We start from the raw sequence: 16,607 nt of genomic DNA, 5'->3' as shown, positions 1-16,607 counted from the left end.
ACATTTTTCCAAAAACAATTAACAATGATTGTCCCCAATTCAAGCAATATACATGAGGTAATATGCATATTTTCTTTTGTTTCCTTTCAACGGACGAGGCCATTAAAAGGCGTCTCGGTGTCTTAAACATTCTGAATATACAGCCGCTTGAGTGCAATTACGTGCCCTAAATTTGGAAATAACAAAATGTGTTGTTGGGAAATAGCATCGCTCTTCAACGATGGAGTTTAGAAAATGTCGAATGACAACAATTGGTGACGTCATCGATTGTAGTGCACATTGAACTGCGGCGCAACTTCGTTGTCGTTGATTTCGGAAGCTTTCAGTTGAATTCTGCATAAAATATTGAGTGCATTTAATTTTCTGACTGCGTTTGGATTTTTGAAGTTCAGTACTGACATTGTATTCATGAAAGGTAAGATTCATTGCACACTTTCTTCGCATTGGCACTATGCATGGTAATGAATGATGAAGTGACAGATGGATGAATTCGTTGATTTTCCTGAAATTTACATGAATTATAATACATTTGCTCCCAAATAAATCACTGATTTTCAAGGTGAAAATCGCCAATGATAGTTCAGTCACCATCGGACCATAAAATTATCATATTGTTCATAACCTTACAAGTACATTTATGTTCTAGCCTAGAACTGATATTGAAACGAGTCAGTTTATTTATCAACACTAGACTGACTAGCAATTTTATGTCATGATGGTTTAATATCATCAAAATTGAAAGAAAATTGACATTGATTTTGGTTTATAAATAACAAAAATAACAACAAATAAATACCTTGTCTGATCTATGTCTACAGCTAGCAGTGTACTTGTTCATGGGATTCGTAATGAATTATAAACATCATAAAGGATGTAAACATAGCATGGTCTTTGTGTCACATGTTTACAAAGTTGGTTGGTTTGTTTGTTGTTTAATGCAGCACTCAGCAATATTCCAGCTATATGACAGCGGTCTGTAAATAATCGAGTCTGGACCAGACAATCCAGTGATCGATGTCATGATTATCGATCCACGCAATTGGGATCGATGACATGCATCAACCAAGTCAGCGAGCCTGACCACCCGATCCCGTTAGTTGCCTTTTACGGCAAGCATGGGTTGCTAAAGTCCTATTCTACGCCGGATCTTCACGGGTCTGTTTACGAAGTAGATGATGGAACAATCCAGAGTCAAATGACCAGTGGGTGCTATTGGTCATTTTCATGATTATCAGTTTTAAATGAACTTTTTTCATCAAAATGCAATTATTATTTTATTCCTTTATCAGTTTATGACAATGTGTAAGTCTCTCTGTCTCTGACATAGAGAGTTCCTGTTATACTCAAACATTAGGTGAATATAATCCGTTCATCAGTATAGAATGACGTTCATAACAAAGGAATTGGAAAAGGGGTTACTGAGCTACTGAGCTACAGGGCTACAGAACTGTAAGTGAGTAAATGATTATTAAGTTACCTCTGTTAACTATTTACAATTTACACAACTCCAATGCCGCATGGCACTAGTTCAAAACAGACATTTATTCAGTATATAAGATGTTTCACTTAAATATCAAGTACACTTTTTGCGTCATAATTATGTTCAAATTACGTCCCCCATGATCTAACATATCTTTGGTTACATTGTGCTCTCATTCCTGTCAAGCAAGATGGTCAAGCTTGATCAGTGAAATAGCTTCTTACAATGAGACTGATAAAACACATAATGGCATTGACAATCATGACTAATATAAACAGCCATGGGTGTATCAAACAAAATTTAACAATTGCCCCCTTAAAGTTAAAAACTTCACCATGTTAAAAAAATCAAACATTTGATGGTATATTTCTGCATCCCCTCCCAAATCTGAAATCTAATTGTTGATATTCTCCATGCAGCATTAGAAATTGTCACTAGTCCTGTAGTCCTTGCCAAACTGCCCAATAGTTAAGGTATCATAAGGACAAGTAGGAATTTGCCCTTTTTAAGGGTTTTACTATATGCTATCATGATAAGGACTAGTGGTCTAAAACTGTTAGTTTCAAACGTTGCTGTGGCCATTGGAGTAAACAGTAAAAAAAAGATGAAAATTTTTAGAACCTTCAAAATGTTTTTTGAATATCTTGCCATGTGTGTCATTTTTGTAAATATCCATGTTCTTGTCTGTCTGGCAGTATATTTTGTTTCCGATTTATTACCTATCTGCCCTTTTCGATCTTACATATGTGTGAGGAAACTGTGACCATGAGACAACAGGATCAATCTGCAACTATCACAACTGAAGTTAGGGGGCGGTCAGGTAGCCTAGTGGTTAAAGCGTTCGCTCGTCACGCTGAAGACCTGGGTTCGATTCCAGACACAGGTACAATGTGTGAAGCCCATTTCTGGTGACCCCAGCCGTGATATTGCTGGAATATTGCTAAAAGAGGCGTAAAACTATACTCACTCACTCACTCACTCACTCACTCATGCGTTATTGTCTGAGTTCGTGGATGTGTATTGCCTGCCAATAAGGATCTCACTCACTCACTCACTCACTCACTCACTCACTCACTCACTCACTCACAACAGCAGTTATGAGTAGTTCAAGTGCAATGTTTTTGTACTATGTTTATTCATCTCATAAAAACTATAAAATACATAACCATGATAACATACAAGTAAATACATGTTATAAATATATTATTGAAAGTAGTTTCATTGATATACAGATGCAAGAATCACGGCCGTCAGTCAGAAAATCTGTGATTTTGCTATTACCTGATTACCGTTGGCTGAAAGACGGATCTGACCTGATTTGGTCTGTAACAATGTCATCAATGTTTTCAAGCAGTTTCGAATCACTGTTTACTGTTGTTCATTGAGGGTGTAAATTGAGGACCAGGTGTCAGTACTTATTCCAGTTAGTCGTTAGCCTTCAGTTCAGTTGTTTATTACAGCTTTGAACAGCCGCCTGTGACCGCAGATGTTTTGATAAGCTGATAGACAAGTGACCCCCGTGAGATTAACAGTTCATTATAAACATAATTAATTTCGTTGACAGAGTACCCACTGGACCCCAAAGTGAGTTTGAGGTATACCGTATTCGACATAATAGGCGCCCAGGACGCTCTCAAAATTAGAAATAGGAGGCTCTTATTAGAATATTATTTTGGTGAAAAACAACAGAGTTAAAAGATCGTAAATTTTGTGGTTTATTCTGACAGCCTGAAATGTGTTTAAACAACAAAGATATGATTTTTCCAGAATTTAATTTCCCATAATTAAGGATGCATATAACACACATGTTATACACGATTAAATAAGAAGGGGTGCTAATTTGGATTGTTCACTAGGCAATATATTAGCATATATCGCCGTGGGCGCTTATTAGAATGGGGCGCTTATTACGTGGAATACGGTATGTGTCATTTCTTATGTCATGATATATCATTTTGTGTCCATTATGATGATTAGAAACATCAGACATTGACTTGGAAATTGATGAGGATGGGAGGCAGACATTGTAAACAGTTTGTTGGGTGTCCTGTTATTGAAAAGTGACCTTACGGATATTTTGCCTGTGCAATAATAATTAAATATTGATACTCTTTCAGTGATTCATAGATCAAAGCTGTCAGTACAGAGTCGTCTCCCTTTTCCTTCATATCTCTACAGTTAGGTATCTACTAGTCCTGCTCCATGACAGGAATATCTGTATTATTTGAAAACAAAACAGATGCAAAGTAGAAGTCACCTGAAACAGCAGAGTTAGCATTTTATGTTTATTAAAGATTCACTCATCAGTGATGCCCAAAGAAAAGTATCAATGCCCAAAGTGAATGATAATACGTGAGTAAATACTCAATGGCTAAGTTGTCTGGACCAGGTGTAGTGTCTGGACCGTGTGTAGTGTCTGGACCGTGCAGTGTCTGGACCGTGCAGAGTCTGGACCATGTGCAGTGTCTGGACCGTGTCCATTGTCTGGACCGTGGGCAGTGTCTGGACAGTGTGCAGTGTCTGGATTGTGTCCATTCTCTGGATTGTGTCCAATGTCTGGACAGTGTGCAGTGTCTGGACCGTGTGCAGTGTCTGGACAGTGTGCAGTGTCTGGATTGTGTCCATTCTCTGGATTGTGTCCATTGTCTGGACAGTGTGCAGTGTCTGGATTGTGTGCAGTGTCTGGACAGTGTGCAGTGTCTGGACAGTATGCAGTGTCTGGACCATGTGAAATGTCTGGATTGTGTCCATTGTCTGGACCGTGTGCAGTGTCTGGACAGTGTGCAGTGTCTGGACAGTATGCAGTGTCTGGACAGTGTGCATTGTCTGGACCGTGTGCAGTGTCTGGACAGTGTGCAGTGTCTGGATTGTGTGCAGTGTCTGGATTGTGTTCATTGTCTAGACCGTTTGAAGTGTCTGGATTGTGTCCATTGTCTGGACCGTATGCAGTGTCTGGACAGTGTGCAGTGTCTGGACTGTGTGCAGTGTCTGGATTGTGTGCAGTGTCTGGACAGTGTCCATTGTCTGGACCGTGTGCAGTGTCTGGACTGTGTGCAGTGTCTGGATTGTGTGCAGTGTCTGGATTGTGTGCAGTGTCTGGACCGTGTCCATTGTCTGGACTGTGTGCAGTGTCTGGATTGTGTGCAGTGTCTGGACTGTGTCCATTGTCTGGACCGTGTGCAGTGTCTGGACCATGTGCAGTGTCTGGACCGTGTCCATTGTCTGGACCGTGTGCAGTGTCTGGACTGTGTCCATTGTCTGGACCATGTGCAGTGTCTGGACTGTGTCCATTGTCTGGACCGTGTGCAGTGTCTGGACTGTGTGCAGTGTCTGGACCGTGTGCAGTGTCTGGACCGTGTGCAGTGTCTGGACCGTGTGCAGTGTCTGGACCTTGTCCAGTGTCCGAGCATCAAAGTCATGTTTTAAGGATGTTCACTGGTTTGCATTGGAGAGATTTGTAGGGTTTTTTTTCTAATATTTTACAATCAAAATGAACTTATATAACTTTCCAAAGTAGAGAGATGCAGTGCATAATAAGATGAAATGTCAAGTAATGGTTATTTGGAGAAATATTATGTGATGGAGAATGATTTAGCAAACTTAATATATGAAATAAACAGATGAAGTGTAACTTGTGACCACTGAAATTCCCCTTTCATGTAATATGTGTTAATAATTCAACTTATTCAAGACACTGTCGAAAATAACTGCCCACCTGCCCGTAGCTGGTAACTTTTCTGTTGGACTGCATGAAATTTCCTCCGTCTGCCAATTGTCTGGCAGATAATTTTAAGACTATTTACATATTCAGTTTTATTTTAAGTCCTCGTAGATTCTAAAATTAATTGTTTGCATTATTTTTAACTGAATCAAGACGCGATTTGTACCTTGGATGTGTCAGTTGACATTCTTTGTTTGCCTTGAAAATGTGGTTACCTCCCCTTGAAAGATGGTGACTGACAGTGATGTTTGTTTGCCAAGGGGGAAAAGTCAGAAAATATCTGAATTTTGATATATGTATTAAGATGTGATAGTATCTTTATTAGTAGTGGGAACACTAGGCTATGGATACTATTCATTTCACATCTATCAGAAAACATCCAAATTTCTGTATGATTGTGTACCAATTCTTAATCAGTTTGATCAAAATGTGCTCATCAAAGTGTTTCCCCCAAATTCTAACATGCAGCAACATTCCCTTGATGATGTCATCTACAATACACTGCTGCTTCAAGTAGCAAGGCTACAGTGCAGTGACGTAGTTCAAGTGGCTACTCCCAATCAGGCTTTGCACAGTCAACTCCCAATCAGTCTTTGCACAGTCAGCTCCCAATCAGCCTTTGCACAGTCAACTCCCAGTCAGCCTTTGCACAGTCAACTCCCAGTCAGCCTTTGCACAGTCAACTCCCAATCAGCCTTTGCACAGTCAACTCCCAGTCAGCCTTTGCACAGTCAACTCCCAGTCAGCCTTTGCACAGTCAACTCCCAGTCAGTCTTTGCACAGTCAACTCCCAGTCAGTCTTTGCACAGTCAGCTCCCAATCAGCCTTTGCACAGTCAACTCCCAGTCAGTCTTTGTGCAGTCAACTCCCAGTCAGTCTTTGCACAGTCAACTCCCAATCAGCCTTTGCACAGTCAACTCCCAGTCAGTCTTTGCACAGTCAACTCCCAGTCAGTCTTTGCACAGTCAGCTACCAATCAGCCTTTGCACAGTCAACTCCCAGTCAGCCTTTGCACAGTCAACTCCCAATCAGCCTTTGCACAGTCAACTCCCAATCAGCCTTTGCACAGTCAACTCCCAGTCAGTCTTTGCACAGTCAACTCCCAGTCAGTCTTTGCATAGTCAGCTCCCAATCAGCCTTTGCACAGTCAACTCCCAGTCAGTCTTTGTGCAGTCAACTCCCAGTCAGCCTTTGCACAGTCAACTCCCAATCAGCCTTTGCACAGTCAACTCCCAGTCAGCCTTTGCACAGTCAACTCCCAATCAGCCCTTGCACAGTCAGCTCCCAATCAGCCTTTGCACAGTCAACTCCTAGTCAGCCTTTGCACAGTCAACTCCCAATCAGCCTTTGCACAGTCAACTCACAGTCAGCCTTTGCACAGTCAACTCCCAGTCAGCCTTTGCACAGTCAACTCCAAGTCAGTCTTTGCACAGTCAACTCCCAGTCAGTCTTTGCACAGTCAACTCCCAATCAGCCTTTGCACAGTCAACTCCCAGTCAGTCTTTGCACTGTCAACTCCCAATCAGCCTTTACACAGTCAACTCCCAGTCAGCCTTTGCACAGTCAACTCCCAGTCAGCCTTTGCACAGTCAACTCCCAATCAGCCTTTGCACAGTCAACTCCCAATCAGCCTTTGCACAGTCAACTCCCAATCAGCCTTTGCACTGTCAACTCCCAATCAGCCTTTGCACAGTCAACACAAATACTGGTAATACCAGCTAGTTAGTTTCACCCTGAATCTGTGTCTGTGACATCATGGTAACCACTTTAGATACTAGTGTTAGTGCTACTGGAATTAAAATCTCAGTGATAATCTTCCAGTGAAAGGAATACCTACTTACTCTCCGCAAATATGATACAGTGTACCTAGTTGTCCCTGAGTATGGCCGGAACCCGTGAAGATCCGGGTTGGAATACGTCTCCATCAACCCATGCTTGCTGTAACAGGCAACTATGCTTGTGGTACGACGTGACTTACAGGATCGGTGGTCAGGCTCACTGACTTGGCTGATGCATGTCATCGTATCCCAATTATGTGAATCCATGCTCATGATATCAATCACTGGACTGTCTGGTCAAGGCTCAGTTATTTATAGACTGCCGTCATATAGCTGGTGTATTGCTGAGTGCAGCATTAAACAAAAAACAAATAAAAAACACTTCACACTTCTTATGCACTCTTCATGGCAGTAGTGTTCACGTGTACATGAAGCCTGCATTCGATCAGTAAATAAAGATCTGCAAAGTCATATAGGTATGCATGCTGAAAAGGCTACAACAGATAAACAACAAACAAACAAACAAATATTATGTCCTGTCACAAACTTTTTATCATGCCATTGGGGTGAAAACACTGCAAATGATAAATGACAAAATATATACTTATTCTTGTTCCATTTGCTAAAAGTTAACTATTTTCACCTTTAGTTGAGAGATAGGCTGTCATTGTGAGAGATGGCCATCAAATTATGTTTTGATGTACAAGGAGAACGTAGTTCTCAGACAATCCTGTGACATTTGTGAAGGTGTGGGCGGAGAGGCTTGGTCTTAAACTGTGTTACCTGTCCAGCCTTGCCTACCTGGCTGCTGTGTTTCAAGTATACAGGTGTGAGTGATGAGAGATGAACAAAGGGTGTTAGATTCATTTTGATTTATTCTGGAGGAAATGAGATACAACTGGTGTAAGCCCTGACAATCATAATTATGTGTACAGGACTCAGGTCTGCTAGTTGTATTGTCCTTGGAGTCGGAACTATCTCACTTGTTTGGGAGCAATTCAGCTGTGTAGGAGTGAATCAAACACGTTTCTATAGTTTTTTCTTGTTTGGGGGCATCATAACCTGTCTACATTATCCCACGGCTCCACAGAGATGGCGGTGATTATGTAAATAAGCTCTGTCAGTCACATCTGTTTTCCGGGTCATAACAAAAATTATCCAAGTTCACCTTGGAATTAAGATTTATAAATTTAATCGTTTTTTTTTTGTGTGGTTTCCATAGAAACAAGATCAATTATTCTGATGGCATGGTTGGGGTGTTTGTCAGATGCTTTTACTAAGATTGGAAAAGAAGTTGTTTAATATCGCTTCTTGAACTTTCTTGTAAATATTTCTGGCATTAGCAATGCCATGGGAATGAGAAAATTATTACTGAGAGTGTTTGAAATTTGCATGAAGTCAAAGTCCCTTGTGATAATCCTTACATTAATGGTTGAAGATTGAGGGGTCACCACATTCAAATACTTCAGCAGCAAACCTGAAAGATCCCAGGGCACCCTTAGATTGGAAATTGGAAATTAGGCAGGAAGGTCGAGGCATGATTTCTAGTTTAGTTTTCATTCAGCCCGAACCTGTCACTTGACATCATGAAAGTTAAAGTATCAACTTTTATTAACAATACTTACTAGACAAAAAAAATGTTTACTAGACAGACAACAGACTTGTGGCTAAAGTGACAGACTGAACTTATACCCCACTTACAATACCTCACACTGAGTAGGTGTATTTTATGTAGCGAGTTCCACCATGTTCATAGAAACCAGGGCCAACTTTTAACAGTGTCGGCTATATCTGGTGTATATAGCTGGAATTTGTGGCTTTGTGATATGGACTTGTCTTTTGGTATTAGATAGTGGTACTGTAACTTGGGTAATGTTGCATCTATTGAACTAAGGTAAAAGAGTAAGTAAGAGTCTCTATCAACCCTTGAAGATCCGGTCTTCAGCAGCTCATGCTTGTGGTAAGAGGCGACTAACGGGATCGGGTGGTCAGGCTCGCTGACTTGGTTGATGCATGTTATTGTTTCCCAATTGCATACATTGATGCTCATGTTGTCAATCACTGGATTGTCTGGTCCAGACCACCATCATATAGCTGGAATTTTGCTGAGAGCGACAAACTCCAAAAAACATGATTATAATATAGTGAGTTGTGGATTTTGTACCAACCCAATTCATGACATATCATACAATGAGCCACATACATTATAGATATGACGACACCACAAATCTGAAGTATGTATTATCGAGGCGAGAGACCTGTAGACGAGCTACTAGAAATAAATAATTTCATGCATTTCCAACCCAATCATCAATTACTGGGCATGTTCTGTGAAGAGTGTGGACCTGATGTGAAATGTAGACAGTCAAAATCTGATGGCTGGGGAAGATTCAGCCTGCCATCATATAGCTGGAATATTGCTGAGTGTGGCATCAAACAACAAACAAGAGTCTGTATCATGAACATGACATGGGAATTAAAGTTAGTATGTTTTCTTAAAAAATCAAAGTCAGTATGGAGTAGCAGTCTCTGTCTCATCATATGGGGACTTATTGCTAGGTCAAGGTCACCAGAGATCACAAACCATGATGTGGACCTCTGCACTATCCAGATTGGCTCTTCAGATTACCAATAAATGTTGGATCAGTTATATGAGTTATTGATGTATGTTCATCAACATTTCCCACCTATTAGATGACAAGGTCACTGGCAATGTCATTCACTCATCAAAATGGTCGTTGAAGTTATAACAGTAAAAAGGTGTTCATTAAGAATTCATACGCAGTTCGGGGCATATGTTTCACTGCAGCATCCTGTACGCTTAGCAACCGACTTGTTTACATGATGGTATGACTGTCACTAGATAGGAAGGAACTATACAATTATGTTTTCTGTTTATGATTGAGACTAAAACATGTGATTAAGATCATGTCTGTGTATTTACTTGACCCAATGAGCCCTTAACTCCTTATTAATTCACACCAGGCTTGAGTGGCCCAGTCGTCTAAGGCGCTGCGATTCCCTGTGCAGAGTTGCGTTCCTTGGGCATGCCAGAAACCTATGATTGTGGGTTCACAAATCAGCCAATCATGTGCCTAGAATGACTGAAAAGTGATATGGAAACACTGTGCAAGTATCAGAAATGTGTGCACCAATATATTTTGCCCCTGGAGTAATAATTAATCACTGTATTACTACAGAGTTATACTTAAATTAAGTTGTTTGCGTAAGTTAAAGCAGAGGACCTGATGACAGAGGACCTGCTGACAGAGGACCTGCTGACAGAGGACCAGTGGGTGAGGACATGACGTGTCTGCTTGTCATGTGTCACTGTCATGTTGCATAATCATACAATTACTGTATTTGACGTAATAAGCGCCCAGGGTGCTCTCAAAATTAGAAATAGGGGGCTCTTATTAGGAAATAATTTTGCTGAAAGAGTTGAAAGATCGTAAATTTTGTGGTTTATGTTGACAGCCTGAAATGATACAAAAGAAAAGTCTGTGCGTATTATACACGACAGAATTTATTTGCCCGTAATTAAGGTGCATATAACACACGAGAGCGTATTATACACGAATAAAAAAGTCTTGTGTACATTGATCAATCGGAAGGGTGCTAATTGGGTTTGTTCACTAGCCAATATATTAGCAAATATCGCCTTGGGGGCTATTATAGTGGGGAGTTTATGTTGAATACGGTATATTTAATCACAGATTATAACATATGGACTGTGTAATGTTTATCTGAAAACTCTTGTTCCGATGTCAGTCTATCTAGAGTCTGGCTATAGTTTTTTTGTAAGCTGTAAGTGGACCGTATATGACTGTAGATGACCTGAAATTATAAAGACCAGAAAAAAGAGTTCAGCTTATGTCATGATACATTTTCATGAAAGTATTTTTAAGATCGTGATCTTTCAGAAACAGCAACTGAAGTTTGCTATGACAACAGCCATTATTGTTATAAATACTGTAATCAATAAATGCGTATGATACACTTCTAAAGTTCAAGGTTTATCATTCTTCATAAGCGCCACAATCTTTACATATAACAACATTATCCACAGATGTTATCACCAATAGCTATTACATAGATTTTGCAAAGTTGATACACTGGAAGCTTTTTGTAAGGGACTGTCTCATAAAACCTCTGACAAGTAATATGATCATCTTTTTCCAACAAACAGATATTTTGGGGTTGGATTTGATTTGTCTTATTCATCAAAACTTATGATTATAGAAGAAATTGTATTTTTCACTTTCTATACAAGCCATGTTTTTACCTATTTTAATTAAAACATCAGACCACAACAAATTTATTCTTTTTTTTATCAGATTTTCATGAGAACATGAGATTGAAGTTGGCATTAGCCGATAATAATTCTTTTTTTTTATGACAATATTCCATGCCAAATGTACTGACCCACAGAAATAGGTTTTGTCAATGAGCCGACATCAGAGAGTGGACACCAGTTTTCAAGGCATATTCGATCCAATTCTAATGAAGGGACATTAGAAACATGGCTGGTACCCGGTCACCTTTCGTCAAAAAACATAGGTAGGAGTAGCGAAGTGGATACGGGCAATCATTCCAGTGCTCTAGAATTACACTGACCTCACTGAACCTTTAAAGAAAAAGTCAATACTCATTTCTTAACAGCTTCAGTAACGGCCATTACACCTTGATTGAGTGTTTTGATTTATGTATGTGATCAGGCACTCAGCCTTGCATAAACATCCTATTAAGGCAGGATGTATGAAGCACACATACGAGAGCACCCATGAGAAAGGAGGATCAGTTAGTTCCTCGTGTAGGTTAATACTCTGGGAAACAGCTATAGCTGGGTGTGATGGCATGATGTGTGGAAAAATTGGGGTACTTTTTTGGATGATTTTGAACAGTGGCAGTATTGGTTATAACAATCACAGGCCTTCCTGTCTATCAGAGTGAAATGAAGAAAAACTGACCTCATTAACATTCATAGTGTGTGAGGAATTTTACTATGCGAAGTGAAAACGAAAAAGATAGATCATAAAGACGTATTCATTGCAAACAAAGCCACTTGTAATAGAGTATGTCTTCTTGTGGACATGGAAGCACAGGCAGGTGAAACACTTCGTTTGCTTCCATGAAAAAGAGCTAAAAATGGTGAATTGGCACTAACTTCGGGAACGTAATGGGTGTGAGAAAATGGCGGACATGGCCGAAGTTCAAGATTTCTAATGTGTCATGAATATAGAATAACGAACATATCTACAAAACTTTGACTGATGATTGTATAACATATTTTCCTCCCTTTTACGAATGTCCTAAACGTTCATTGCTATATACCCGTATAAGATGTAGATCTAGTGGTGATTGCGAGTAGCTTTTCATATCCTAAATTCACCATGGGCCCCTCAGCATGCTTATAGTGGGGCAATTGCTTTTTGTGATTTGAAAGAAATTGAAAGACATTCCATACATTATAAACTAAATACATTTGGGGGATCGCTTGGAGGCAAATCCCTTGCCAAACTCTATTCACATGCTTGTCTTTACTGAAAACAGAACCCTGGCTGGCCATTATGCTCAGATCTAACAAAATAAAAACCACATGTATATTTATACTTGGACTTGTTTGTCACTAAATGAATCGCATGGAAAAGTAAGTACAAATAGACATGGAAACATTGGGAAATATAAAAGTAACGCCCGCTGAAATTATTGTTGTCCTCCATTTTCTTCTCGTTGCAATTTTGGTAAAGATGTTGCTGCTTGACTAAAATTGTTTTTTCACGGATGTGAACGACATGTTTCCATTGCAATCGTATTACTAGTCCGCTATTAGTTGTGCATGGGCCGCTGCGGATGGCTGTATGTCCTACATATTTCATTGTGTTCACATTTTCATGACTTTCTAATACAATAATGAGTCCTTATAAAATATATGTCGGTAATTAGTTCTGAATTTCTTCAATTCACTCTGATAGATGGGAAAGCCTGAATGATTTTTCACTATATGAACAACCTCCACTGGAGTGTGGGGATTCCTACATCAGACATCTTCCCGAGGCAAGGGAGTTAACTGACTATAAAAGTCCAGTTTCCACCCTTACCGAACTAGGCTGGTACTATGGAATTACATTTTGGCTGGACTAACGAGTCTATGCATAGTCCAATCAAAATCGTGCACCGAAATCGAAATCCGGTTCGTAAACTGTCCTGAAGATTTCGGTCGATTGCAGGATTTGCAAAGCATGTGCACTGCCAACTCATTGTCAGCAGATATTTTCCAAATCTTTTCATGTTTTTAATCAAGGTGCTCACGTGATTTGATGCATTTTGCGATGTAAGACCCGTTTTATCACAATATAGATCTTGATTATCAATCAGATCGTCGTGACTCATTTTGTATGAAGCAAACGCAAGTGATACGAGAAGTGGAATGTGATTGGTCCATAGGAGAGGCTTAGAAGGGACATAACTGGTAAAAGCCACTGGTGGCGCTACGATCGAGCCCAGTAATTCCAGCCTAGTTCGGCAAGGGTGGAAACTGGACTGTTAAAGTCAGTTAACTCTCTTGCCTCGGGAAGATGCACAACAGAATGGTCTTCAGGACCCATGCTTGTACAAGTTGCAGCGCCCTGTGAATTACGCTTGTCATAAGAGGCGACTATGCTTGTAAGAGGATACTAACGGGATCAGATGGTCAGACTTGTTGACTTGGTTGATGCATATAATCGTATCCCAATTGCATACATCGATGCTCATGATGTCAATCACTCGATTGTCTGGTCAAGACTTGATTATTTACAGACCACTGTCATATAGCTGAAATATTGGTCAGTGCTGCGTTTAAAAAAACAAAACAAGTTGTAGCAAGACCTGGCTAAAATGAGGATTGGGTTTACAGGATTTTAGATGTGTATGTATGCAAACTCATTAAAATCAGATCTTTTACTTTGATCTCAGATCTGAGTACACCTCCATCAAAGGTCATGTCAGAGGAACCATGAATGAACTTTGTCTGCCCAATCAAATTGAAGGATACATGTGGTTTTGAGCCAATCAGATGTCAGCTTTCAATAATAATTTGGCTTCATTTCTCTAGTTTATTTCTTACCTGAATAGAAATATCTGTGATATGTACAATTTCGATGAGTTATAATGATTCAAACAGACATATTTGGCATCCCCCAAAATTTGCAATGTCAATTATATGCAACCATTTTCAATATGTGAGAACAGCAGTCTGTGACCAGCAGCAATCCTGAGTCTAGAAAAATTATGTTCGGTCTTGTAAGCTCAGCTGATAATCATCCAAGATGATTCTACTGAAAATGAGGCTGAGAGACTTGTTCGGGCTAGTTGTCACAAAAGCTTTTGCCACAGACTGGGTTTGGATGCCATGTTTGTGTCCGGCTAAACCAAGGAGAAGAGTACCGCAGTACCAGTTTCACTGCACTGCCCTGTGGTACGGAGGCTTCTAGCACTTCCTGTGCACTGTCACAAGGTCGAAAGGGTGATAAGACTTTGGTCTTGAAGTAACCAAACCTGATCAACCCAGTGACGGCATTGTGAACTGAGACTAAAATAACACCAACTCCTTCATTTTGTTTAATATTGTTTAATCTTTTAAGTTTACGAACTCCCTACTCGACAACAATAATTTTGAGTCCAATTCTGTTGAGGTTCCCAATACAAGGCACTGTAGATGTGTTGAATGTGGTCTGTAATATATTTTTACATGGATGGCCTTTCAAATGTCGTCATGGATAGTTTTCTTATTTTTCTTATTGAAAGCTTTGGCTGCAGGTCTTGTGTCAGATGTAAAAATGTAGATCTGTTGGTTGGAGTGGCCTGGGAGCTGATGTTGTCAGTGTTAGCGGCCAGAGGGGTTTCTGTTTAAAATGTGGATTTTTAAACAGTTTGAAGAAGGGATCTGATGCTTAAAGATATGAGATGCTTAGCTCATAAAATGTCAAAATATTTCCTTTATGGTGTTTACAAACGAAAGGTCGGTCCACTCATTACTCACATCCAAACAGTATGATTCAGTATGTAGCTTAAGCCACTATTCTGAAGCCAGAGTCTAGTAAAATTTCTTAAGGTCACAAAGATCAGATGACCTTGGTCCATACTAAAACCTACTGTAGGTAAAGAGAAGATACAAGTTTAGGCTAGAAGGCTCGACCGAATTTAGCAGAGACTGATTATACATACTAAACAAAAAAGTTAGTGATCATGTATTTTGGGGGTATTTTAATGCCTTCACTCCAAAACATATCCCAAAAGTATTCATGATCCTTAACTTTTGTGTTCAGTATATACAGAAAAAAACCTGTCATCTTCAAAATGTGTTATTAGCCAAATTATGGCTATGGCATCGTGGGATTATGGAGTCCCATGCCTTCTAATGGCTATAAGAGCTGGAGTCGTTTCCCAGGGTAATGTCTTGCAGTAATCTCCTGTCAGCTACGATCCATTGGCAACATCCCTCATGACCTGCGTCCCATGTGTCCTTTGGCGCCATCGATGATTCTCATTTTGCTGGCCATCATCTTTTAGATTTGACCAGCTCCATAAACAGACCAATAAACCATCTCAGCTTCATAGAAATCCCGTGATTGACCAGGCCATCGACTGACAGCCCTGTTGGACATTATGGAGCTGGCAGTGCAAGACATGATACACTAGTCCTGACCGCTATCCATTATCACCACCTTGACCATCATTTAAGGAGCAAACTCTTCACAGCTGAACTGATGTACCTCAAGCAGTGGCTGCCAATCTAACCCCCCAACCCCCCTCTCCCAGCTTGCCTCCCCCTCCCCTCCCACTCTCATGGGATCTGTGATTGGCATATGCCTGTGGAGAGAGATAGGTTTACACTACCAGAGTCTGTTCCTTGTTTCTTCACCTCCCTGCTATTTTTAGCTGGGTAAGTTATGCTAAGTTTTTGGAAGCAACAAGGCTTCAGACACATGGACAGGCATCATCACAACTTGGGCGCTCAGCCCTAAATCCGAGGACAGCAATTTTTTCGACAAACTTGCCGAGTATTCCATCTTCCTGATGGAGTTTGACGTTCTGGTTCAGACGATGGATGGCATCCAGCTCTGTCCCCGGAGTGCCTCGCTTTACAGGGCCAGAACGGTAAGTAAAAGTTTCACACTTCCATCTGTCCCTCCACCTCGAAGGCGCCCATCTTGTACAAAAAACAAGTTGGGAACCTTGACCAAAAGGTGCTTTCAAGAAAGCCGTTGTATAAAGTTGTGTTTACTTGTCTGGTGGAAGGTTGTCATGGAATCGAGAGTCCTGTCACTTGCTGTTGTCTGTGGAAGTGTTGTGTCTTTATTCTACCTCCTTTCCTCCTGTAAATGCTCATGTCAATATCAGGCAAAGTGGGGGCTGATGAATGGATGGCTTAAGCTCATGTACAGTCTGTGGAACATTGTGGTCTCTGTCTAGGATCAAATTAATTTCTATCCTAAACATTGTCAGAATGGCTTATGCCCATGGATAACATGGTTTGAATTCTGAGGGCCTGTTGATTTATCAAACATAGGTACGCCATCACACCTTCAACCCGTTTCCATCAAGCTTTATTGGACATTCTGGCAGCTGTTTTTTTAAATTTGGG

At 40.3% G+C, this 16,607-nt stretch overlaps 2 protein-coding genes across 3 annotated transcripts in view; both read left to right on the top strand.

The window, feature by feature from the left end:
* Positions 1-273: 273 nt before the first annotated feature.
* Positions 274-16,607, top strand: part of LOC139472917 (ras-specific guanine nucleotide-releasing factor RalGPS2-like) — a 78,819-nt gene continuing 62,485 nt past the window's right edge. The window contains exon 1 of one of the 2 annotated variants that reach the window (XM_071255391.1): positions 274-415. Coding sequence is in view for 1 of the 2 variants with exons in the window: in XM_071255384.1 (XP_071111485.1) it covers positions 16,040-16,120 (81 nt within the window). In the remaining variant the exon portion in view is untranslated. Of the gene's footprint in view, positions 416-15,875; positions 16,121-16,607 lie in introns of those variants that run through there. The other variant, XM_071255384.1, reaches the window with a different exon arrangement.
* On the top strand, positions 3,848-4,906 carry LOC139472940 (latent-transforming growth factor beta-binding protein 1-like). The gene has a single exon (XM_071255415.1). It carries the CDS (start codon positions 3,848-3,850, stop codon positions 4,904-4,906), a length of 1,059 nt encoding a protein of 352 aa, XP_071111516.1.

Source organism: Haliotis cracherodii, unplaced genomic scaffold, assembly GCF_022045235.1.
Source record: "Haliotis cracherodii isolate W230 unplaced genomic scaffold, xgHalCrac1.p SCAF_26, whole genome shotgun sequence".
Lineage (NCBI taxonomy): Eukaryota > Metazoa > Mollusca > Gastropoda > Lepetellida > Haliotidae > Haliotis > Haliotis cracherodii.
The sequence above is the reverse complement of the archived record's forward strand: the minus strand, read 5'-3'. Positions and strand labels throughout refer to the sequence as shown.

What these genes read in the sequence shown, in the direction of transcription:
- LOC139472940 (XM_071255415.1), top strand. Translation starts at nt 3,848, where the DNA reads ATGGCTAAGTTGTCTGGACCAGGTGTAGTGTCTGGACCGTGTGTAGTG.